Source organism: Lynx canadensis, chromosome X, assembly GCF_007474595.2.
Source record: "Lynx canadensis isolate LIC74 chromosome X, mLynCan4.pri.v2, whole genome shotgun sequence".
NCBI classification, from domain to species: Eukaryota; Metazoa; Chordata; class Mammalia; order Carnivora; family Felidae; genus Lynx; species Lynx canadensis.
In genome coordinates, this window is record NC_044321.2 from 64,197,240 (window position 1) to 64,221,675 (window position 24,436).

Sequence of the window (24,436 nt, forward strand, 5' to 3'; positions counted from 1 at the left end):
AAGAATAGATTACATTCTAGGTCACAAATCAGGCCTCAACAAATACAAAAATACTGAGATCATGCCATTCATCTATTCTGACCACAACATTATGAAACTAGAAGTAAACAACAATAAAAAATTTGGAATGACCACAAATACATGGAGCTTAAACAACATGCTACTAAAGAATGAATGGGTTGACCAGGAAATCAAAGAAGAAATGAAAAAATACATGGGAACAAATGAATATGAAAACCAAAGTCCAAAACATTTGGGATGTAGCAAACAAAAGAGGTCCTGAGAGGAAAGTACACAGCACTACAAGCCTACATCAAGAAGCAAGAAATGCCTCCAATAAACAACCTAACCTTACACCTAAACAAGCTCGAAAAACAGCAACAAATGAAGCTTAAAGCCAGAAGGAAGGAAATAATAAATCTTAGAGCAGAAATAAATTACATAGGAACAAAGAAAACAATATAACAGATCAATGAAACCAGGAGCTGGTGCTCTGATAAAATTAGTAAAATTGATAAACCTCTAGTCAGACTTATCAAAATAAAGGACCCAAACATTAAAGGAAGGAAAATTAAAAAAAAAAAAATTAACGGGCGCCTGGATGGCTCAGTCAGTTGGGCGTCTGACTTCAGCTCAGGTCATGATCTCGCAGTTTGTGAGTTTGAGTCCCGCATCAGGCTCTGTGCTGCCAGCTCGGAGCCTGGAGCCTGCTTTGATTCTATGTCTCCCTCTATCTCTGCCCTCCCCTGCTCATGCTCTGTCTCTGTCTCTCAATATAATGAATATTAAAAAAAATAAAAAAGAAAGAACCCAAATAAATAAAATCATTAAAGGGAGAGGAAAAATAATGATAAACACCACAGAATTGAACTATAAAGGAATATTATGAAAAAAAATATGCCAACAAATTGGACAATCTGGAAGAAATGGGTAAATTCCTAGAAACATATAAACTACCAAAACTGAAACAGAATGAAATAGAAAACTTGAACAGACTGATACCAGCAAAGAACCTGAGTCAGTAATTAAAAATCTCCCAATAAACAGAAGTCCAGGGCCAGATGGATTCATACATTCACAGGTGAATTCTATGAAACATTTACAGAAGAGTTAATACCTATACTTCTCAATCTATTGCAAAAATAGAAAAGGACAGAAAACATACAAACTCATTATATGAGACCAGCATTACCTTGATCCCAAATCAGATGAAGACTCTACTAAAAAAAAGAGAACATTAGGGCAATATGGATATGGACACAAAAATTTCTCAATATAACAGTAGTAAATTGAATCCAACAATAAATTAAAAGAATCATTCACCATGACCAACTATGATTTATTCAGGGGTTGCAAGGGAATTTCAATATTTGCAAATCAGTGTGATATACCACATTAATAAAGAAAGGATAAGAACCATATGATCATTACAATATATGCAGAAATAGTATTTGACAATGTATAGCATCCATTCATGATAAAAACGCTCAACAAAGTAGGTTTAGAGGGAACATACCTCAACATAATAAAGGCCATATATGTAAAACCCACAGCTAATATCATCCTTAATGGGGGAAAAATAGAACTTTTCCTCTACGGTCAGGAACAAGACAGGGATGTCCACTCTAACAATGTGTTTTTAACATTGTACTGGAAGTCCTATCCCCAACAGTCAGACAACAAAAAGAAATAGAAGGCATCCAAATTAGCAGGAAAGAAGTAAACCTTTCACTGTTTGCAGATGGCATGATAATCTTTATAGGAAACCCAAAAGACTACCAAAAAACTGCTAGAACTGATAAACGAATTCAGTAAAGTCACAGGATACAAATCCATGTACAGGAATTTGTTGCATGTCTATAGACCAATAATGAAGCAGCAGAAAGAGAAATTAAGAAAACAATCCCATTTACAATTGCACCAAAAGTATACGATAAATAGGAATAACCTAACCCAGAGTTGAAAGACCTGATCTCTGAAAACTATAAAACACTCATAAAAGAAATTGAAGATGTAACAAAGAAATGGAAAGACATTCTATGCTCATGGATCAGAAGAATAAATATAGTGAAAAAGTCTATATTACCCATAGCAATGTATATATTTAATGCAATCCCTATCAAGACACCAACAGCATTTTTCACAGAACTAGAACAATCCTAAAATTTCTTTGCAATCTCAAAAGACCCCAAGTAGACAAAGCAACCTTGAAAAAGAAAAGTAAAACTGGAGGCATCACAGTTCTGGAATTCAAGTTATATTACAAAGCTCCTGGGATGAAAACAATATGGTACTGGTACAAAAAGAGACACATAAATCAATGGCACAGAACAGTAAACCCAGAAATGAACCCACAACTAAATGGTCAATTCATCTTCAACAAAGCAGGAAAAAATATGCAATGGGAAAAAGATAGTATCTTCAGCAAATCGCATTGATAAAACTGGACAGCAACATGTAAAAGATGAAATGGACCACTTTCTTACTCCATATACAAAAATAAATTCAATATGGATGAAAGACCTAAATGTGAGACACGAAACCATTAAAATCCTAGAGGAGAACACAGGTAATCTCTTTGACATTGGACATAGCAACTTCTTACTATGTATGTCTCCTCAAGCAAGGGAAATAAAAGCAAAAATGAACTACTGGGACTTCATCAAAATTAAAATCTGTACAGTGAAGGAAACAATGAACAAAACTAAAAGGCAACCTATGGAATGTGAGAAGATATTTGCAAATGACATATCTGATAAAGGTTTGATGTCCAGAATATATAAAGAACTGCTAAAACTCAACACCCAAAAAATGAATAATCCAATTTAAAAATGAGAAGACATGAACATTTTTCCAAAGAAGACATACAGATGGCCAACAGACACGTGAAAAGATGTTCAACATCACTCATTATCAGGGAAATACAAATAAAAACTACAATGAGATTATCACATCACACTTGTCAGAATGACTAAAATCAGCAACACAGTAAATAACAGGTATTGGCAAATATGTGGAGAAAGGGGAACTTTCTTGCACTGTTGGTAATGCAAAGTGGTGCAGCCACTCTGGAAAACAGGATGGAGTTTCCTCAAAAAGTTAAAAAATAGAACTAACATATGATCCAGCAATTGCACTACTAGGTATTTACCCAAAGAATACCAAAATACTAATTCAAAGGGATACATGCACACCAATGTTTATAGGAGCAGTATCTACAATAGCCAAATTATGGAAATAGCCCAAATTCTCATCCACTGATGAATGGATAAAGAAGATGTGATATACATATACAACAGAATATTACTTATGCAACGACATAGATGGAGCTAGAAATTATTATGCTAAATAAGTCACAGAAAGAAAAATACCATATGATTTCACTCACATGTGGAAATTAAGAAACAAAACAAATGGGTATGGGGGGAAAAGAGAGAGGCAATCCAAGAAACAGACTCTTAACTATAGAGGACAGAGTTTTACCAGAGAGGTCAGTGGATGGATGGATCGGTCAAATAGGTGATGGGGATTAAGGAGTGCACTTGTGATGAGCACTGGGTGTGTATGGAAGTGTTGAATTGCTATGTCGTACACCTGAAATGAATGTAACACTATGTTAATAAAGTAGAATTTAAATAAAAACTTTAAAAAATAACCTATGTTAAAGCCCTATCCCTCAAAGTTTTTGAATTTGGGACAGATCCTTTAAGGAGGTCATTCAAGTTAAATGCAGTCTTAAGTGTAGGCGCTAAGGCACTAGAATTGGTGTACTTATAAGAAGAGAAACAGACAGCAATGCTCCCTGTCCCTTCCTATCTGTGTATATACAATGAAAGAGTCATGTGAGGACATATCAAGAAGGCAACCTAATATTAGCAAGCCAGGAAGAAAATCCTGACTAGACACTCTGTTGGCACCTTGATCTGGAACTTTCAGCTTCCAGAACTGTGAGACATTAAATGTTTCCTGTAAGTATATGAAAAGTACTCAACATCTCAATCATCAGGAAAATGCAAGTCAAAACCTCAATGGGATATCACACCTGTCAAAATGACTAAAATCCACAACACAAGAAACAAGTATTGGTGAGGATGTGGAGAAAGGGAACCCTCTTGCTCTGTTGGTGGGAATGCAAACTGGTACACCCACTGTGGAAAATAGCATTAAATGTCTTCAGAAAGCTAAAAAATAGAACTACCCTATAATCTAGTAATTGCACTACTAGGTATTTACCCAAAGAATACCAAAATACTAATTCAGAGGGATCTATGCAGGGCGCCTGGGTGGCTTAGTCAGTTTAGCATCCGACTTTGGCTCAGGTTAATGGTCTCGCGGTGTTTGTGAGTTTGAGCCCCATGTCGGGCTGTGTGCTGACAGCACAGTGCCTAGAGCGTGTTTTGGATTCTGTCTCTCTCTCTCTCTCCTCTCTCTCTCTCTCAAAAATAATAAACATTAAAAAAACACAAAGGATCTATGCACCCATATGTTTTATTGCAGCACTATTTACAAGAGCCACTTTATGCCTAGAGCCCAAATATCCATTGATAGATGAATGGATAAAGAAGATGTGGTATACATATGGAATATTAGCCATAAAAAAGAATGAAATATTGCCATTTACAATGACATGGAGGTAGAGAGTATAATGGTAAGGAAAATAAGTCAGAGAAAGACAAATACTATATGATTTCACTCACATGTTGAATTTAAGAAAAAACAAATGAACAAAGGAGAAAAACAGAGAGAGAGAGAGAGAGAGAGAGAGAAAGAGAAAACAAGAGGCACTTATAGAAAACAAACTGATGGTTACCAGAGGGGAGGTGGGTGGGAGATGGGTGAAATAGGTGAAGGGGATTAAAGAGTACAGTTATTATGATCAGCATTGAGTAATGTACAGAGTTGCCGAATCACTGTATTGTATACCAAAAACTATTACAACACTGTATGTTAATTATACTGGAATTAAAACAGAAAAATTAATACAAGAAAGACAAAGAAAAAGATAAGAGGAGAGAGGAGCTTGGGAAGATGGTGGAGTAGGAGAACGCTGATCTCATCCCATTCAATGTTTTCACTATATATCATCAACATCCAAATCAATTAAAAAAAGTGTAACCCAAAGACTGGAAGAACAAACAGCACAACTAAATATAGAGAAGAAGCTGCATATGAAAGGTTAGAAATGTCAGAAAGGTGGAGGGACGCTGCTGGTTTCTTGGAGGGATCTATGTGATGGAGAAGGTAGAGAAATGGGCCCTTGCACAAGGGAGATCGCATATGGAAGACTAATCCCCATAATATCTGGCTTTGAAAACCACTGGGGCTGAATTCCTGTGTTTTTTTAACCACTGGGACTTGGATCATGGAGCCTGAAGTCAGCTGACTCAGCACAGGGCAACCCTAGAGGATGATACCTGGGTGATGCCCTTAAAGAGATAGCAGCCTCCACGAAGAAGCAACATAAAAACGGCAGTTTACACAACACTGGGGGCAACAGGAACATATCTGTTCATAGTGATTTTGGAGTGTGTTGGGGGACTTCTCTGAAAATGAGGGAGCTGGCAGGTGACATTTTCCTCCCCTGCCCCCTAGCACAAACAATGGGCCATGGGAAGGAGACAGGATTGCACAAATACTTGCTACCTAACCAACTAGCAGCGCACCATGCCCATGAGTTATCCTGAGGGCTCACTCCAAAACTTTTGGCCTGGGCACTTGGCTAAGGACTACCAGGTACACAGCTGCCAAAATGACCACATTCATTTGCTGTGCTCTGCCTTGCTGCCTGACCATGCTGAGCCACAGAAGTCTGGCTATACCCAGTCACCCTGGTACACAGACCCAGGTGCCCCTGCACCTCAAGGATCCAGCATGAAACTGGTGGCCCAGTGCAAATTTTGCTAACACCACTGCCACACCCCTAGTTGCCTGGCATACACACCCCCTCAGAGCTGGCCTGCCTGTTCTCACCAACACCACAGAAAGCAAGCACAGCCCACAACAGGCAGAAAGACAGTGCAGGTGACTGCATTGAAAGGAAAAGTGGCCTCAGACACAAGAGCGGGGCGTACATAACACACAAAGGATACTTTCATGAAGTGCCAGGTTCTGGTGAACAGGGGACACCACTGCAGGGCATTCCAGGACCTCTTCTTAATAAAGTAACTACTTTCAAGAGCAAAAGATGTAGCTGACTTTCCTAACACACACAAACAGACACAGAGAGGCAGACAAAATGAAGAAACAGAGAAATGAAAGAACCCAAATGAAAGAATAGGAAAAGGCCACAGTCAGAGATCTAAGCAAAACAGATATAATTAACATGCCTGATAGAGAATTTAAAGCAATGATGATAAGGAAACTCATTGGACTGGAGAAGAAAGTGGAAGATATGAGTGAGATCCTTAACATAGAGACAAGGAATAACACAGCAGAAATAAAGGGCACAATAAGTAAAATGAGAAACACTCTTGATGGAATGAAAACATGGAAGAAGCAGAGGAATGAATTAGTAGAAGAGAAGACAGAGTAATGTATTCAAGCTGAACCAAAGACTGAAAAAAGAATTATGCAAAGTGAGAAGAGACCTTAAGGAACTCAATGACTCCATCAAATATATTAACATTTGTATTACAGTAGTCCCAGAGGAAGAAGAGAGAAAAGGGGGCAGAAAATTTGTTTGAAGAAATAATAGCTAAAAACTTCCCTAATCTGGGGAAGGAAACCGATATCCAGGGGGCACAGATACACCCCAACAAAATGAGACCCACACAAAGACATATTATAACTAAATTGGCAAAATATAATGATAAAGAAAAAATTTAAATCATCAAGACAGAAGACACAGAAGGGAAAACCCATAAGGCTAGCAGGGGATTTTAACAGACACTTTCTAAGATAGAAGGGAGTGGAATGATTATTCAAAGTGTGAAATGGGAAAAATTTGCAACCAAGAATACTTTATCTAGCAAGGCTATCATTCAGAAGCAAAGACAAGATAAAGAGTTTACCAAGACAAAAATTAAGGAAGTTTATGACCCTTAAACCATCCCTGCAAGAAATATTAAAGGGGGCTCTTTGAGTAGAAAGGAGAGACCAAAAGTGACAATATAAGGGTAGAAAACACAAAAGCAGTAAACATGAATATTTCTGTGAAAAAATCAGGCAAGGAACTCACAAGATAAAAGGATATGAAATATAACAACATATATCAACAACGTGGGGAGAAGGGACGTAATGAATGTGTCCAAACTTAATGTGTACCATCAATTTAATGTGCACTCTTATACAGAGGAGGTGCTATACAAACCTGTTGGTAACCATATATCAAAAACTTCTAATAAATATGCAAAGAATAAAAGAAAAATATATCACTAAAGAAAATCAGCAAAACACGGAAGAGAAAGACAAGAAAGTATCAAAGAAAACCTTGAGAAACAACCACAAAAGAAGCAAGAAAATGTCACTAAATACATATTTATCTATAGTTACTTTGAAAATAAATGGACTAAATGCCAGAATCAAAAGACACAGGGTGACAGAACAGATGAAAAAACAAGATCCATCTGTAAGTTGCCTACAACGTGACTCATTTTAGACCAAAAGGCACATACAGATTGAAAGTGAAGGGATGGAGAAACATCTATTACAAAAAAGGATGTCAAAAGAAAGTGGAAGTAGTGATACTTATAGTGGACAAACTAGACTTTAAAGCAAAGACTGTAATAAGAGACAAAGAAGGACACTAGACAATAACGAAACAATCCAACAAGAAGATAAAAGAATTGTAAATGTTTATACACGTTACACAGAAGCACCCAAATACAAACAACAGTTAATAACAAACATAAAGGAATAATCAATAATAATACAATAATACTAGGGGGATTTAACACTACACTTACATGGATGGACAGAAGAACATCTAAACAGAAAATCAATGAGGAAACAATGGCTTTGAAAGACACACTGGAACAGATGGAGTTAACATATATATTCAGAACATTCCATCCTAAAATTGTGGAGTACCCATTCTTTTCAGGTGCACACGGAACTGTCTCCAGAACAGATCATGCATTAAGCCATAAAAGGAGCTTCAACAAATTCAAGAAGATCAAAGTCATACCATGCATCTTTTCTGACTACATAGCTATGAAACTAGAAGTCAACCACAAGAAAAAATTTGGAAAGACCACAAATACATGGAGGTTAAATAACATGGTACTAAGTAATGAATGGTCAACCAGGAAATAAAAAAGAAATAAAAATCTATGGAAACTAGAGTGTATTATGTTAAGTGAAATAAGTCAGAGAAAGACAAGTATCATATAATTTCAGTCATATGTGGAATTAGGCAACCCAAAGATGAACATGGAGGAAGGGAAGGAAAAATAAGATAAAAACAGAGAGGGAGACAAAGCAGAAGAGACTTTTTTTGTAATGTTTATTTTATTTTTGAGAGAGAGAGAGAGTGAGCAAGCATGAGCAGGGGAGGGGCAGAGAGAGAAGGAGACACAGAATCTGAAGCAGGCTCTGGGCTCTGAGCCATCAGCACAGAGCCCAACACAGGGCTTGAACGCACAAGCCATGGGATAATGACCAAAGCCAAAGTGGATGCTCAACCAACTAAGCCACCCAGGTGCCCTGAGACTTTGAAATACAGAGAACGAACTTAAGGTTGCTGTTGGGGAGGTGGGTGTGGGGGATGGGCTAAATGGGTGATGGGCATTGAGGGCACTTGTGAATAGCATTGGGTGTTATATATAAGTGATGAATCACTGAAATCCTGAAATCAAAACTACACTGTATGTTAACTAACTTGAATTTAAATAAATGAATTTATTTAAAAAATATATGGAAACATGAAAATGAAAACATAACATTCCAAAACCTGTGGGAGGCAGCAAAAGTGGTTCTAAGAGGGAAGTTTATAATAATACAGCCCTATCTAAAGGTGAAAGAAAAATCTGAAATAAACAACCTAACCTTATCCCTAAAGGAGCAAGGAAAAGAAAAACAAACAAATCCTATAGCCAGAAGAAGGAAAGAAATGATAAAGATTAAAGGAGACGGGTGTCTGAGTGGCTTAGTTGGTTAAGCATCTGACTCTTGATTTCAGCTCAGGCCATGATCTCACAGTCGTGAGATCAGGCCCCACATCGGGCTTTGTGCTGGGCAAGAAGCCTGCTTATGATTCTCTCTCTACCTCTCACTCTGCCCCTCCCCTGCTCTCTTGCTCTCTCTATCAAAAAAAAAAAATAATAAAGATAAAGGAGAAATAAATGATATAGGAACTAAAACAACAATAGAACAGATCAATGAATCCAGGAGCTGGCTCCTTGAAAAACATCCGTAAAATTGATAAACCTCTAGCCAGACTTAGGAAGAAAAAAAGAGAAAGGACTCAAATGACTAAAATCACAAATCATAGAGGAGAAATAACACACAATACCATATAAATACAAACAATCATGAAGAGCATTATGAAAAACTAGGTACCATCAAATTGGACAACCCTGGAAAAAATGGATAAATGCCTAGAAACATAAAAACTACCACAACTGAAACAGGAATGTAGAAAATTTTGACATATTGAAATCAGCAAAGAAACTGAATCAGTAATAAAACAAAAACTCCCAACAAACAAAACTCTAGGACCAGATAGCTTCACAGGGGAATTCTACCAAACATTTAAAGAAGAGTTAACACCGATTCTTTTCAAACAACTCCAAAAAAATAAAAAAAGGAAGGAAAAATTCCAAATTCATTCTACGAGGATAACATTACCCTGATACCAAAACTAGATAAAGACACCACTAAAAAACAGAACTACAGACCAATACCTTCGATTAATATAGATGCAAAAATCCTCAACAAAACAGTAGCAAACTAAATCCAACAATAAATTAAAGGACTCATTCACCATCAAGTGGGATTCATTTCTGGGTTGCAAGGTTAGTTCAACATTCAAAAATCAATGTGATACATGACATCAAGAAGAGAAAGGATAAGAACCATATGATTATTTCGAGAGACACAGAAAAAGCATTTGACAAAATACAACATCCATTCATGATAAAAGCCTTCAACACGGTAGGTTTAGAGGGAATATACCTCAACATAATAAAGGCCATAAATGAAAAACTTACAGCTAATATCATCCTTTATAAGACAAAACTGAGAGCTTTCCCCCTAAGTTCAGGAACAAGACAAGGATGTCTACTCTTTAGACTTATTCAACATGGTACTTGGGAGTATCAGACATGGCAATCAGACAAGAAAATGAAATAAAATGCATCCAAAGTGAAGAAATATAACCTTCACTAGTTGCTGATGACATGATACTGTATAGAGAAAACCTAAAAGACTCCACAAAAAACCCTGCTAGAACCGAAACAAATTTAGTAAAGTTACAGGACAAAAAAAAAAAAAAAAAAAAAAAAACAATGTACAGGAATCTGCTGCATTTCTATATACTAAAAATGAAACAGCAGAAAGAGAAATTAAGAAAATAATCCCACTTACAATTGCACCAAAAATAAGACACATAGGAATAAACCTCATCAAAGAGGTGAAAATCATGGACTCTGAAAACTACAAAACACTGATGAAAGAAATTGAAGACAACACAAAGAAATGGAAAGACATTCTATACTTATAGAATGCAGGAACAAATATTGTAAAAATGTCCACACTAACCAAAGGAATATACAGATTTAATGTAATTCCTACAGCATTCTTCACAGAGCTAGAACAATCCTAAAATTTGTGTGAAACCACAAAGACCTTGAATAGTCAAAGTAATCGAATAAAAAAGCAAAGCTGGAGCCATCACAATTAGAGACTTTCAAGTTATATTACAAAGCTCAAGTTATCAAAATAGTATGGTACTGGCATTAAAACAGACACATAGACCAATGGAACAGAACAGAAAATCCAGAAATAATCCTGTAACTATATGGTCAACTAATCTTTAATAAAGTAGGAATGAATATCCAATGGGAACAAGACAGTCTCTTCAACAAATGGTGTTGAGAAAACTGGATATAAACATGCACAAGAATGAAACTGGACCACTTTCTTACACCATACACATACACAAAAATAAATTCAAAATTAATTCAAGTCCTAAATGTGAGACCTGAAACCATGAAAGTCCTAGAAGAGAACACAGGCAGTAACCTCTTTGACACTAGCTGTAGCAACTTCTTACTACTTATATGTCTCCTGAATCAAGGGAAACAAAAGCAAAATTAAATTATTGGGACTACATCAAAATTAAAAAAAAAACAGTGAAGGAAACAATAAAACTAAAAGGTAATCTACTGAATGGGAGAAGATACTTGCAAATGATATATCTGATAAAGGTTTAGTATCCAAAATATATAAAGAATGTATAAAACTCAACACCCCAAAACAAATAATCCAATTAAAAATGAGCAGAAGAGATAAACAGACATTTCTTCAGGGAAGACATCTAGATGACCAACAGACACATGAAAACATGCTCAACATCACTGATCATCAGGGAAATGCAAATCAAAATTACAATGAATTATCACCTCATACCTGTCAGAATGTCTAAAATCACTAATACAAGAAACAGATGTTGGTGAAGTTGTAGAAAAAATGGAACCCTCTTCTGCTGTTGGTGGGAATTCAATTTGGTGCAGCCAATGTACCAAACAATATGGCTCCTCAAAAAGTTAACAACAGAACTACCTTATGATATAGCAATCACACTACTGTGTATTTACCCAAAGAATACAAAATACTAACACAAAAGCATACATGCACCCCTATGATTATATCAGCATTATCAACAATCTCTAATATATGGAAGGAGTCCAAGTATCTATCAAATAATGCATGGATAAAGAAGATGTGGTATATATTGAATAGAATATTATTCAGCCATAAAAAAGAACGAAACCTTTCCATTCGCAATTACATGAATGGAGCTAGTGAATATTATGCTAAGTGAAATATAGCAATCAGAGAAAGACAAATATATGATTTCACTCATATGCAGAATTTAAGAAACAAATGAGCAAAGGGAAAAAAAAGAGAGAGACAAATCAAGAAACAGACTCTTAATAAAGAACAAACTGTTGGTTACCGTAGGCAAGGTGGGTGGGGAAATGGGTTAAATATGTGTTGGGCAGTAAGGAGTGCACTTGTCAGGATGAGTACTGGGTGATGTATGTAATTATTGAATCACTATATTGTACACCTAGAGTCTATGTTAGGTAACTGGAATTAAAATAACATTTTTTAAAAAAGGACAGGAATGTGTCTGATGTGACTGGGGGTACAACACCCACATGTTTATGTCCTGTTTTGTCCATCCTCCATCCACACCCTTCAGCAGCACCCCCTCATTCTTCCCAGGTCTCACATACAGTGCCCCTGAGGGAGGAAATTCAGAGCATGGGAAAGGTCTGACCTATACGGGCCCTTGGTGGTCTTTTCGTACACTCACCTTGTTTTATAGAAATAAGTATTACTGGCAAAGTTCTTTGTCTTTGAAAAAAAGACAAGGGATAACCATTATTGGTGAGGATGTGGAGAAAATGGAAAATTAGTACAGCAATTGTGGAAATAGTTATGGAGGTTCCTCAAAAAATTAAAAATAGAGGGATGCCTGGGCGGCTCAGTTGGTTGGGTGTTTGACTTCATCTCAGGTCACGATCTTGCGGTTCATGGGTTCAAGCCCTGTGTTGGGCTCTGTGCTGACAGCTCAGAGCCTGGAGCTGCTTTGGATTCTGTGTCTCCCTCTCTCTCTGCCCCTCTCCTGCTTGCACTCTCAATCGCTCTCAAAAATAAATAAACATTTAAAAAATTAAAAACAGAACTACCATTTGATTCAGTAACTCCACTTCTGGATCCAAAAGACCTAAAATCAGGATCTTGAAGATATATCTGTAGTCCCATATTCACTGTAGCATTATCCACAATAGCCAAGATATGGAAATAATCTATACGCCTTTCTATTGATGAATGTAAAAAATGTGATAGGCACACACACACACATACACCCCACAATGGAATATTACTCAGACTTTGAAAAGAAGGAAATTTTGCTATTTGCAACAACATGTTTGAAGCTCAAGGACATTATGCTAAGCTAAGCAAAATAAGCAAGACAGAGAAAGAAAAATATTACATGTCACTTATATATATATATATATATATATATATATATATATATATAACTAAAACAGTCATACTTGTAGAACCACAGAGTAGGATAGTGGTTGCTAGAGGCTGCAGGAAGAGGACTGGGGAGGTACAAAGATCCAATTATTCAGAATGAGTAAGTTTTGAGTATTTAAGGTACAACATGGTGACTATAGTTAATAATACTGTATTGTACACTTGAAATTTGCTAAAAGGAGAGACCTTAATTCTTAACACACACACACAGGGTAACTATGTAGAGGTGATGGATGTATTATGATTAGTTTGATTGTGGTGACCATTTCACAATGTACACACATATCACAACATCACGTTGTACACTTTATAATTATATAGAATTTCTATATGTCAGTGATACCTCAATAAAGTTGCTAGAAATAAATACCTGCTGTTTAAGCCATCCAGTCTGTGGTATTGTATTGTAACAGACCAAGCTGACTAATATAGTAGGCCAGAGACTAAAGTAATAGCAATAGAAACTGTAGACAAGAGATTTGGGTGGTATTAAAGAGTTGTAGAATTCATAAAACCGAGCAACTGACTGGATATGAGGGATAAAAGAAGAGTCTAAGAACAGTAGGATTTTAAGCTGGGTGACTAGGAAGATGGTGGTGGCATTAATTAAAATACTGAATGCAGAAATAGAAGTAAGCCTGAGACAGAAAGATGGATGATAAACACCCAAGGAAATTATTTTAAGAAGCACTTGGAAATGATACTGGTAGAATAAGGAAATGTTAGGGCTAGATATGTGAATTTGGAGAGTCCTCAACATAAGGATGATTGATGTAGCTAATAGATTCCCTTATTTGTAGAAGACCAAAAAAAAAAAAAAAAAACACCAAACACCAAAAACCAAACAAATCAAGAAACCAGTGGGGAACAGTAAAAAGGAGTTAAGTAGGGCCAAAGAAACAGAAAATATAGAAATACAGGAAAAACAGAGATGTAAGATAATTAGTACAGAAGACTGGCAGTAGAGTTACTAAAAGAGGTATTCAAAAGTATGCAATAAGAGACAAAATCAAGGAGACAGGGACTAAGAAAAGAACACTGGTTGGTTTCTAAAGAGAACTAGTAATTCTGGAGAGGACAACTTTGGGACAGTAGTGGGGTCAGAAGCCAAACTATAAAGGATAAAGGAATTTTTAGATGGAAAGAAAATAGAAGCAAGAAGTATAAGCTATTCTTTCTAATAGCTTGTGAAGGGGAGGGGAAAAAAAAGAAAGTGGCATGAGTAGGCAATATGCAGCAGGAACAGAGAAGAGAATAAAGATACAAATTGGGAAAAATAAAGGCACTAATTATTTTAAAGTAATCACATGTTTTAATGTTTTTCACATAACCAATATAAAATACATCTTTAGAAAGTCTATTTTTGAGTTATTTGGTATTTCAACAACAATGGCTATCCTACTTAATCTTTTTTAAAAATTATGTAAAATAAAAATATATTTCATATATTAAACTATATTAGTAACAAAAAGGAAAAAAATCCAAAATCATCTTTAGATAAGTTTTCTACTTTTAAGGGCTATCTCAATTTTTAAAAAGCATTTGCTTTGAAACATCTCATTTAGTTTTTCCTACCTACTCATTTCATATTTTATTTTAAAAGACTAAAATATGTTTTGGAATAATTATTGGAAATCTGCTAATGGCCTATTCCTGGTTGTGGATATGAAACCCACAAATTTATTTGACAATATTAAAATCATCATTAACTATAAGGACATGGTAATTTTTACCACCTAAATACATCAGTTTTTAAATGCTTCATCTTCCATCACAAGAAAATAAAGAATAAACGCCCTGTCCATATGTCTTTCCTACCTTGTTTAATTGGTAAAACTCTATTCCGAAATGATTTGGCCTTCCCTGGGTCATGGCTATTTCCACTTCGGCTATAACCACTGAAGCTCGATGAAGAAAACGGCCCATCCAGTTCATCATCAAGTAAATATAATGAAAGGCCTTCAGCAGCATCTGAAACTTATATTTAAAAAGATTTTAATATTAATATAAGTATCACGTTCTTAGGAAAATTAAACAGGCTGTTTTTAAAACTGTCTCACTGTTATTCTACTCCAACATCAAATATGCAAGTTGCTTAAAAAGGGAAATATGAATATTTTGAGAACAAAATGTTTCATCACATTATTAAGTTTTCAAGCATAGAATATCCGAAAATTTTGTCCAAGAAGACTACCTCCCGCAGATAATGAATCCTCAATTTGCAAATATGTTGTAGATGACTGCTCTGAAATATTATAGCTTTAAAAATTATACTTACAGAATTTTATTTTATCTTTATTTACTTTTTATTTTTTTAATGTTTATTTATTTTTGAGAGAAAGGGTAGACAGAGCGTGAGTGGGGGAGAGGCAGAAAGAGAGGGAAACACAGAATCCGAACCAGGCTCCAGGTTCTGAGCTGTCAGCACAGAGCCTGACGCGGGGCTTGAACCCACAAACTGCGAGATAATGACCTGAGCCGAGGTCGGACACTTAATCCTGAGCCACCCAGGTGCCCCCAGAATTTTTTATTATAAGTTTCTTTTTTAAATTTATGTATTTTGAGAGAGAGACAGAGAGACAGAGAGAGAGAGAGAGAGAGAGAGAGAGGAAGGGGCAGAGAGAGAGAATCCCAATTAGGCTTCGTGCTGTCAGCGTAGAGCCCTGTGACTCATGAACCATGGATCATGACCCAAGCTGAAATCAAGAGTTGGATGCTTAACCAACTGAATCATCCAGACACCCCTACAGAATTTTAAAACTAAGAGATTTTAAAATTCATTCAGTCTTAACACTTTCATTTTCAAAATGAAGAAACTGAATCCTAATGGCCTAATATCTTACCCAGGGCCACACAGATAAAGAGAATAAATGGGAATAAAACATAGCTTTTCTACATCCAAATCTATTGCTCTTTGCACTATAAACCATGTTGCCTCTTCTAAGTTCTTAATATCAGTATTAAACTAAATATAGAACACCAAAACAATAGACGTATTTACCAGGAGATGAGAAAGGAGAGCTAGTCCTGACATAAGACACTGAGGTATTCTGGTCATTTTTAGGCTGCAACTTCATTTGTTTCTGTTTTCCTTTTGGACTACAATTAAAAACATAGAACAATTAACACTTTTTTTTCTATTAGCAATAAAGATAGACAGTATGATACAAAATGTTTAAGTTGACCAAAGAAATGCCTATAATTAAAGTGAGATGCTTCAAATTAATAATATGACAAAGTTAAATTTCAATCATTAAAATAAAAAAATCAGTTTTTGGCATAATAAAACCAACTCCAACTTTACACATGTGAAAGAGTTTGTAAAAAAATCGTTGGGTCTTTGGATCTTCTCAACCTATTCGATAAATTTTAAGAGATGAGGTAATACATACAAATGCCTTGAAAACATAAAATGCTACAATAGTGTAATATACCTAGGAGCTCTGCTACTAGACAACGAACTGCTGCTGCTTCTTGGACGTTTTCTGTACCGTGGCCTCCTCCTCTTCTGACTCTGGATTCCTGACTTATATTCAGAGATGATATTTTTAATATGACTTTCAAATAAGGCAGATAATCGCAGTGTCATGCTATAGATCTGAAAGGTAGAAACCAACTACTTTAATGATAAAAAAAAAAAAAAGTATAAACATGCCTGGGCCAATATCAGCATTATCCTTTCAGACAAAATCTATGTGCTATTTCATATACTTGAAAAACTCTTCCTAAAGAATTAAAATACCATTTTCATCTAAAAATTAACAAGATTTTTAAAAGATCAATCCAATGTTAAGGGTAGAAAAAAGATTCTCATACACTGCCAGTGAGTATTTTAATTGGAACATTTTAAAACAGCAATTTGCATTATGTACTCAAAATCTTAAAAATATACCTATCCTTTCACTAATAATTTTGCTTCTGGGAATTTATCCTAAGTAAATACCAGCGAATGGCATGCACAAAATAACTATGTTCAAGGATGTTAAAAATGAAAGCCACAGCATTATTCATATAAAGTTAAAAAGTAGAAACCACCTAAATCTCTAGCACCATGACATTGGTTAAATAACATAAAACAACCATATAGTAGAAAAGTACAGGAGACATTAAAATGCCTGTTTTCAAAGAGTCATAATGACATGGGAAAATGTTCATAATATGTAAGCTGAAAAAAGCCTTCAAAATATAAAACTTACAGTTTTAAAGAGTATACAAACATATGTAAGTATAAAGAGTTTATAAACATCTGTGAGTATATATGTAGGAAATAAACCAAATGTGAATAAATTATGCCTACAGAAATTACTGAAAATTCATTTTATATGAGGTGAAAGTGGGTAAATATATATCTAGTGCAAAACTGATTTAAAATTTAATCTGATCCCAGTGATTAAAAAAAAATTATTACTACTTTTTTGTTCTTAATATATTTAAGTTCTGACAAAACATAGGGAAGGTATTAAATGTGAGTATGCATAAACTATCACTTCCCAACATGGTTCATTATTTGTTATAATAAAGGAAACATAAATACCCAGAGCTAATCCAAATATTTCATATAAATACTGTCAACCACTTTTATTTATCAAATTATTATTGGACATATTAAAGGGTACTTAAATTACTATCTCTCTTTTCTTTGACCTCTCTCTGAAAGACGTAAGTATTACTAAAGAGTAACGAAGAGGCAGGTAGGAGAAAAGAAGTGCTTAATGTCAAAAGGACTATGCTAAGTGTATCTTTATTTAGCACACCTAATAAACTTGCTTCAGAGAGGATACAGAGAATCAAACTTCATTAACTATGTCAGAATTATAATATATACTTCTTCAGCAATTTTAAAACTAGTGAAAGAAAACTACCTGATACATATATAATTTAGTAAATGCTTAGATAATTCATCCATCTAATATTGTTTTTTCATACCCTTGACTTTTTATTAGAGGTATAAGCTTTGGAGTTGCTGAATATTTGGCGAACGTCCTTATAAAATTCCAGAGGACTACCATAATTTCCTGCTTCCAAAGTTTCTTTCACAGTGCTGAAGTCCATAGGAGTGTCTATAACATCTGAATTATCCTACAAAGAAGAATGTGTTATTAAATACACAGTATGGGTAACAATACTACATAATACAATGGTACTGAGATTTGCATCACCAATCAACCATGAAATAAACACACTACTTTTCAATCTGTCAACTATCTACCCCAACCAAAACCATTCATTTAAACAGTTTTTTTGATACAACCAAAACCATTCATTTAAACAGAGTTTTTTTGATAGCTCAGGAAAGCAGCAGGGGTGTTTGGGAGGGTCTCAGCCTTCACCCTTACACTGATAACCATATGATTCTCTCAAGAGACAGAAGAGAAAATGCACAGCCTCTGGCTTTACCCCTACGGAGTACATAATATGTAATTCCATTTCTTGATTAAAGGCTGAAGCAATCTTCAGTTCCCTGGCAAAGTGCTCAATGAAGGTAGAAGATGGGATTATTCACATATAATTAAATAGTTCCATGTCACAAATTAGCTACATATTTCCAAGATATTCCCAGCTATGAGGGCAATCTACCTAAAATGTCACTAGTTGAAGGTCAAAGTAAAACTGGCCATGTCTGTGCCTACCTCCTATCTTTCTGCTTTTTAATGAATGTGACACTTGTGCTTTATTGAAGGTCTCCAGTCTCATAAATTCAGAATTAGTTTGATTTTGATTAGGGGAGGGAGAAGACTCTATTTTAAATCTGTCCAGCCTAGTTAAGATATGCCTAGGGTTATCATATGGAATGACATCTAAAACTTATGTATAACACAACCATCAATAAAAAACGTATTGGAATGAAAACCATAGTCAGTATTAGATCCCTTATCCTATTTAGAATTATTAAGTAAAACCACATTTCTTTCAAAGAAGAAGCCAAAGAATCAGAAGAATGGGCAGAGGAAAAGTATTATAAAAAAAGAGAAAATATTTTTCCAAGTGTAAGAAACCATGATTGCTCTTAATCTATCTTAATTTTTTTTGCTTAAATTCTAACAACTAGAAGTATATTCCAACATAGCACAGCTTATGAAACAAATATCTTCATAGAGGAAAAATGTTAGAACTTGTTAATGTCACCAAAACTCAAAAGACTAAGTTTGATGAATGAAGTCCCAATGGGTACAATCAGCTGCGATACAGATATAATTATATTGTGTAACTGATGTTTTCTACTCTGCTACAGTAACTCTAGATCTATAAAAACAAATAAACATGTATGCAGATGCCACAAAGAACACACCTAACAACACATGTTGATTTTAAAAACAAAATATAAACAACCAAAAAAAATCAAAGAAAAAAGACAGTGAGAAGAACTGGAAAACAGCTTTACACAACATTATAAAAGTTTCATTTACAGTACGGAAATTTTAAAAAGTAAAACAGTGCAAAAACAACTACTATATGTCTTTTGAGAGACAATTAGGTCTACCTCAGAAACAGATGGCTCTTGTTGTCTTTCTGGAACAACTGATTCTGAGGATTCTCCGTCTTGCTCCTGATGGCCCTATTAGGGTATAAAGAGGATATATTGTATTTCCAGACTATCACAACAAAATACTTGCACAACCAATACTTGCAATGCAATTATAATTTAAATCTCAAAGATCCATAGGAATTCGTTTTTTCTTGACTGTACTTCAAGATGAAGGAATTCTACATTCATCCTTTCCTCTACTATGAGAAACACAAGATTAATTTATTCTACCCAAACTTCCTACAAACAAAACAAGCTTTGTTGAATATAATTTTGTTTATTATTTGAATATTTTTCTCAACTAAAACATGTCTATGCAGAAAATATTTGTTTAACTTCAAATACCTTTTCTCTGAATACATTAAAATAGATTTCCTATCTATGGTAAAAGGTTATTCAAAACATAAACAGATACACTCCTTTAAAAAAAGGAATCCTATAATTTCTTATGTTTTTATCTTTGATGAAAAGTAACATGGTATATATTGCTTATTCTAAGTGATAATATTGGATAACAAATTTGCTATAATTGAAACAGGGCTGACATATGTTGCCAAGGGTCTCCAATGAATAGAAATGTAGTAGAAGTTAGTGAAATTTATTAAACAAATATCCAGAATAAAAGAATCGCAAAGATATTTACATTCAAATTTGGTTTAAACGCAAATTTACACACAAAGTACATGACAGGAATTTTAAAGTCATGATTAATCCCACTACCCACTTTCACAATTTAAAGATATACAAAAAAGGAAGAAAGAGGGAGGACGGGGAAAGGGGGTGGAGGTAGGGAGGAAGAAGAGAAGAAAGAAAGGAAAAAAGGGGAAAAGTGGCTTGTAACTATATTTTAGCATGTATATTTATGGGAAATTACATATTGGCAATTATTTAAACAAGTGTATGTTTACTGGGTAAGAAAGATGATCAGCTGGCTGTCGAAATGGCTCTGAGTCTTCACGTTCATAAATGAGGCTCAACAGTTCTTTGCATTGTTTTCTCCAAGCATCAGGATTACACTTCAAAGACTGTCTTCTGCCTCGGCATTTGACCTGTAGATTTATATAGAATTATATCTAAAAGCACTTTTCTTAATTCTCCATTGATTTTCTTCTGTTTTCCTAATGTTAATATATCTATATAACATAGAGCAGCTGATATTTAAGTTTCTTAGTTTAGATTAGACATCATTCTCCCTGACAAAAATATAAACAATAAAAACTAGACAGTATATTCAAAGAATGGCAAGAATTCTAGTATTCTGAATTTTCATGTTAAGAAAATTTGAACTACAAATAAAACCAAGTGGAACATTTTTTTCCTTTACCAGGTTAATAATCTTAATGCCTTAATATTTGTTGGTAATTAGGTATACTTGACAATGGCATCATAATTTTCTTAAAATTGAAACATATATAATACATTTTATGTATATATTTATATATTAGGTATTTATTAGTTATATGTATGTATAGCTATTTATCTAATATCTATCATCTATCTATCTATCTATCTATATCCTTTGTTGTCATGATACATTCTAGCCCTTACTATTTGATGCTTTTCATAAGATTTCCTTCAGTATCTCAAAGTAAATTTTCCTTATATCAAAGAAGTATTTGTCTAACTGCCATGGAGGGGAAGTGTACAGAACAGAGTTAACAGATATGAAGCTGCTATCTTTACCAGGGCTTGCTTATAAGGTTGGACTTCTGTTGGCATTCTGGGTACTTGGTACTTGAACCATTTCCTGTTTGTACAAACATTGTGATTTGTAATGAACACCTGCTTCCCTGTACTTTTCCTGTGTTTTCCTGCTTTCTGGGAGTCTGGAATCTTGGCATGTGCTAGTCAGTGTCTACATAACCAGTTCCCAATAAATTCCTTGGAGTCTGAGTCTCTAATCACATATATTTTGCTACATTTTCACTGCAGGGGGGAAGAGTGTGTTCTGTATGGCTCCTCAAAGAAGGGAGAGAGCATTAAAAAACCCTGCACACGGATTCCTCCAGACCCTGCCTATGTATATTTCACTGTGATCCAGCTGCATGTCCTTATTGTGCCACTGCAATTAGCAATGAATCACAAGTATATATACTGAGTTTTGTGAGTTTTTATAGCAATTCTCCAAATAGGTGGAGTTGGTCTTAGGGATCCCTGACACAGGAAGCCTGAAAATTTTTCTTCTCAGCAGTTTACTTATTCACTCACCATTCTTCCAGATGAAGTACCAGGACCATCTGAATCTAAATCAACCATTTCTGTATCCTAAAATTAAAAGGAAAGAGTGGGAAGAGATATTAAGTTATATTCAAGGTCTTAAAAATTTGATAAACATTTACAAAGAAATGGCAAATACAATCACAATTAACGTCCTCACTGGAGCAGGCAACAAGCAGAGCAAAGTTTGAAGTGACAATTACTCCAAACTTTGCCTATATGCTAGATACAAGCTGGAAAATATACTCAGAGAGTAAATAAGGTTTCTCTTTAAATCAGAATAGGAAATGAAAAAAAAAAGTACAATGACTGGTATCTAAAGTTGTACCTAATGTTAGTACTAAAAAAAAGTTATTCTATATGACATGCTATTTAATACATTATAATCATGAATTACTCATGATTAATCTATTACTATTTAAAAAAATACATCTATTTTTTATAGCAAAAATATGAATGTGTAGTAAAACCTAAAGATTCAGTCAAGTATCCCTCTGAGGGACAGTTATTTAATACAAGGAGGTAAGGTCCACACACCATTATTCACCTGGTGGTGGTGAAGCACATAGGTAATGCCTAGGAGAAAATAAAAGCAGCTCATGAGCTATTGGAACTCCTTTCCAATAAAATAAAGTTGCATTGCATTTTACTGTAATTTTCTATTTTAACCCAAGGAATGCTACATTGAGCAGGACACCACCAATTCAAAATAAAAAAAACTCTCAAGGAAATAGGTGTAGAGGGAACATACCTCAACATAATAACTACCACAACTAACATCATGATCAATAGTGAAAAACTAAAAGCTTTTTTTTCTCATATCAGGAACAAGATAAGAATACCCACTCTAGCCACTTCTATTTGACATAGTATTAGAAGTCCTTGCCACAGCGATTAGGTAAGAAAAACAAAATACATCCAAATCATAGAAAGAAGTAAAACTGTGTCTATTAGCAGATGATATATTACATACATAAAACCTTAAAGAGTCCACTGAAAAACTGTTAGAACTAATAAATGAATTCATTATAGCTGCAAGATACTAAATCAATATACAAATATAAGTTGCATTTCTATAAACTAACAAAGGACTATCAGAAAGCCAAATTAAGAAAACAATCTCATTTATAATTGCATCAAAAGGAATAAAATACCAAGGTATAAATTTAACCAAGGAGATAAATGATCTGTACACAAACAATAAGACATAGGTGAAAGAAACTGAAGACACAAATAAATACAGATACTCTGTGGTAATGAATTGGAAGAATGAATATTAAAATGTCCATAAGACTCAAAGCAATGTACAGATTACATGCAATCCCTATCAAAATTCCAACAGCATTTTTCACAGAAATAGGAAAAACAATCCTAAAATTTGTATGAAACCACAAAAAAGGCTAATAGACCAACACAATCTTGAGAAAGAAAGACAAAGCTGGAGGCCTCAAACTTTTGGATTTCAAGATATATTACAAAGCTCTGGAAACACAAACAGTATAGTATTGGTATAAAAAATATATGTATAAGAGAGCAGATAAAACAGAATAGAGAGCCTAGAAATAAACCGCTATGTATGGTCAATTAATTTTAAAAAAAGGAGCCAAGAATATACAATTGAGAAAGGACAGTCTTTTCAATAAATGGTGCTGGGAAAACTGGATATTCACATGCAAAATAATGAAACTTGATCCATATCTTATGTCATATATAAAATTCAACTCAAGATCAGGAATTAAGATGGTGGAGTACTAGTGGGACACTATGTTTGCCTTGTCTTTTGAACACAGCTAGATAAACATCAAATCATTCTGAACAACCAAGAAATCAAAGTGAGGACTGAGAGAACAAACTGCACATCTAGAGGGGGGAAAAATGGCCACACTGTGGAAGGTAGGAGCTGCAGAGAGTTGATTTGGGGAGAAAAGGATTGCAGGTGCTGTGGAAGGAAGGGAGCCCTGATCATAGAAAGAAGAGAGAGAGAGAGAGAGAGAGAGAGAGAGAGAGAGAATGAGAGGGAGGGAGAGAGAAAGCAACATGCAGGGGATTGTATAAGAAAAACTCTTCACCAAAATCACTGACTGGGAAAAGGGGAGGGGCTGATTATCACAAGTTTTTATAAGCAGCAGGGTTCAAAGTCTGAAGTTTAAGAAGTTGAAACCATCACTGGGGTCATGCCTGGGGGGCTTAGTGGTGTCCTATGATGAAGGAGGCTAGAGGCAGAAGGGCGGACAGTGTGATCTGAGGATATACTGGGTTGCACCAGGAGAAACTTCTCCTCTTCTTGGAGGTGGCACTGACTCTCTGGACAAGAGACAGCAGAATGCATTGAGCAACCCTGTTAATTAACATAGCAGCAGAGGCACCTGCTAAAGCTGCTAACCTATCAGCTGCACTTCACCTTAAATTCAGAGCCCTTGCACGGTCATGCAACTGCTTTTCTGGGATAAACTGGCACCAGACACAATACGGCAAGAT

At 35.0% G+C, this 24,436-nt stretch overlaps 1 protein-coding gene across 3 annotated transcripts in view; it reads right to left on the reverse strand.

The window, feature by feature from the left end:
• BRWD3 (bromodomain and WD repeat domain containing 3) overlaps positions 1-24,436 on the reverse strand; it is a 243,496-nt gene that overhangs the window by 10,788 nt on the left and 208,272 nt on the right. Inside the window, exons 34-40 of one of the 3 annotated variants that reach the window (XM_030304700.2) lie at positions 21,950-22,006; positions 20,650-20,790; positions 19,697-19,771; positions 18,142-18,294; positions 16,650-16,741; positions 16,217-16,314; positions 15,034-15,192 (exon numbers count right to left, since the gene is read on the reverse strand). In XM_030304700.2, the coding sequence (XP_030160560.1) occupies positions 15,034-15,192; positions 16,217-16,314; positions 16,650-16,741; positions 18,142-18,294; positions 19,697-19,771; positions 20,650-20,790; positions 21,950-22,006 (775 nt within the window). Of the gene's footprint in view, positions 1-15,033; positions 15,193-16,216; positions 16,315-16,649; positions 16,814-18,141; positions 18,295-19,696; positions 19,772-20,649; positions 20,791-21,949; positions 22,007-24,436 lie in introns of all 3 variants that reach the window. The other 2 variants (XM_030304699.2, XM_032592278.1) reach the window with 2 other exon arrangements.